This window comes from Triticum dicoccoides, chromosome 5A, assembly GCF_002162155.2.
Source record: "Triticum dicoccoides isolate Atlit2015 ecotype Zavitan chromosome 5A, WEW_v2.0, whole genome shotgun sequence".
Taxonomy (NCBI): Eukaryota; Viridiplantae; Streptophyta; class Magnoliopsida; order Poales; family Poaceae; genus Triticum; species Triticum dicoccoides.
In genome coordinates this window covers 314,928,668-314,929,470 of record NC_041388.1, presented here as the reverse complement: position 1 = coordinate 314,929,470, position 803 = coordinate 314,928,668, and the positions used below count along the sequence as shown (strand labels likewise).

At 50.1% G+C, this 803-nt stretch overlaps 1 protein-coding gene across 1 annotated transcript in view; it reads right to left on the bottom strand.

The window, feature by feature from the left end:
- The window catches only part of LOC119297265 (zinc finger protein WIP2-like), a 2,084-nt gene extending 1,328 nt beyond the window's left edge, over positions 1-756 (bottom strand). The window contains exon 1 of the mRNA XM_037575124.1: positions 185-756. Within this exon, the coding sequence (XP_037431021.1) occupies positions 185-724 (540 nt within the window). The 5' untranslated portion in view covers positions 725-756. The remainder of the gene's footprint in view (positions 1-184) is intronic.
- Between the last annotated feature and the right edge of the window lie 47 nt (positions 757-803).

Genomic DNA, 803 nt, shown 5'->3' with positions numbered 1-803 from the left:
ATCAAGATTCCCCTAGCTACAGATCCGTCTTTGTTATGGTGATCATGCATGCATGCAACTACAGGAAAAATGGTGATCTTGGACATCAGCTGCCATGTAGCACATCGATCAATCGGATCAATATCTTCTACTAGCTTGTAAATTAAACTTAGATGGATGCATATATGAAGCCTAGCTAATTTACCTGCAGGTTGTTGTATCTGCTGAAGGTCTTGCAGCACACCGGGCAGGCGAAGTGAGTGGGCCCAATGAGGATCTGAGCGGGGGTAGGGATCCAATACTTGCCCTTGGTAAGCTTACCAGCGGCAAAGTACTCCGAACAAAGACCATCACCGGCGGCATCATCATCGTCGTCTTCCTCTTCCTCCTGCTCGTCCGCCCTGCTGTGATCGCCACCACCACACTGATCCTGTGTTGTTCCTGTTGCATCATCGCAACCACCATCACTCACAGTACTCCTTAAAAGATTAGGCGCGGGGTTCGGATTCGGCGGCCCAATTTGGAGTGAGATGTTCACATCCTCATCTTCCTTCTTAAGTTGATGATGATCATCATCACCGGCATACCCACAACCAAGGATCTTGCTGTGATCATGGCTCGAAGGGAGAAGGCTTAGGAGAGGGAGTGCTTGTTTTGGGGGAGAGGATGGAGAGACTAGGCTTCTTTGGAAGGGGAAGAAAGGACGATCTATATGAGGCCTGAGGAAGGTGTACGGGTTGGACATGGCTAGGCGCCTTGATAGCTAGCTAGATTGCTTCCTAGAGTGGAGGATCGTCGAGGGGAGCAGTGAACCTGGGTGATAG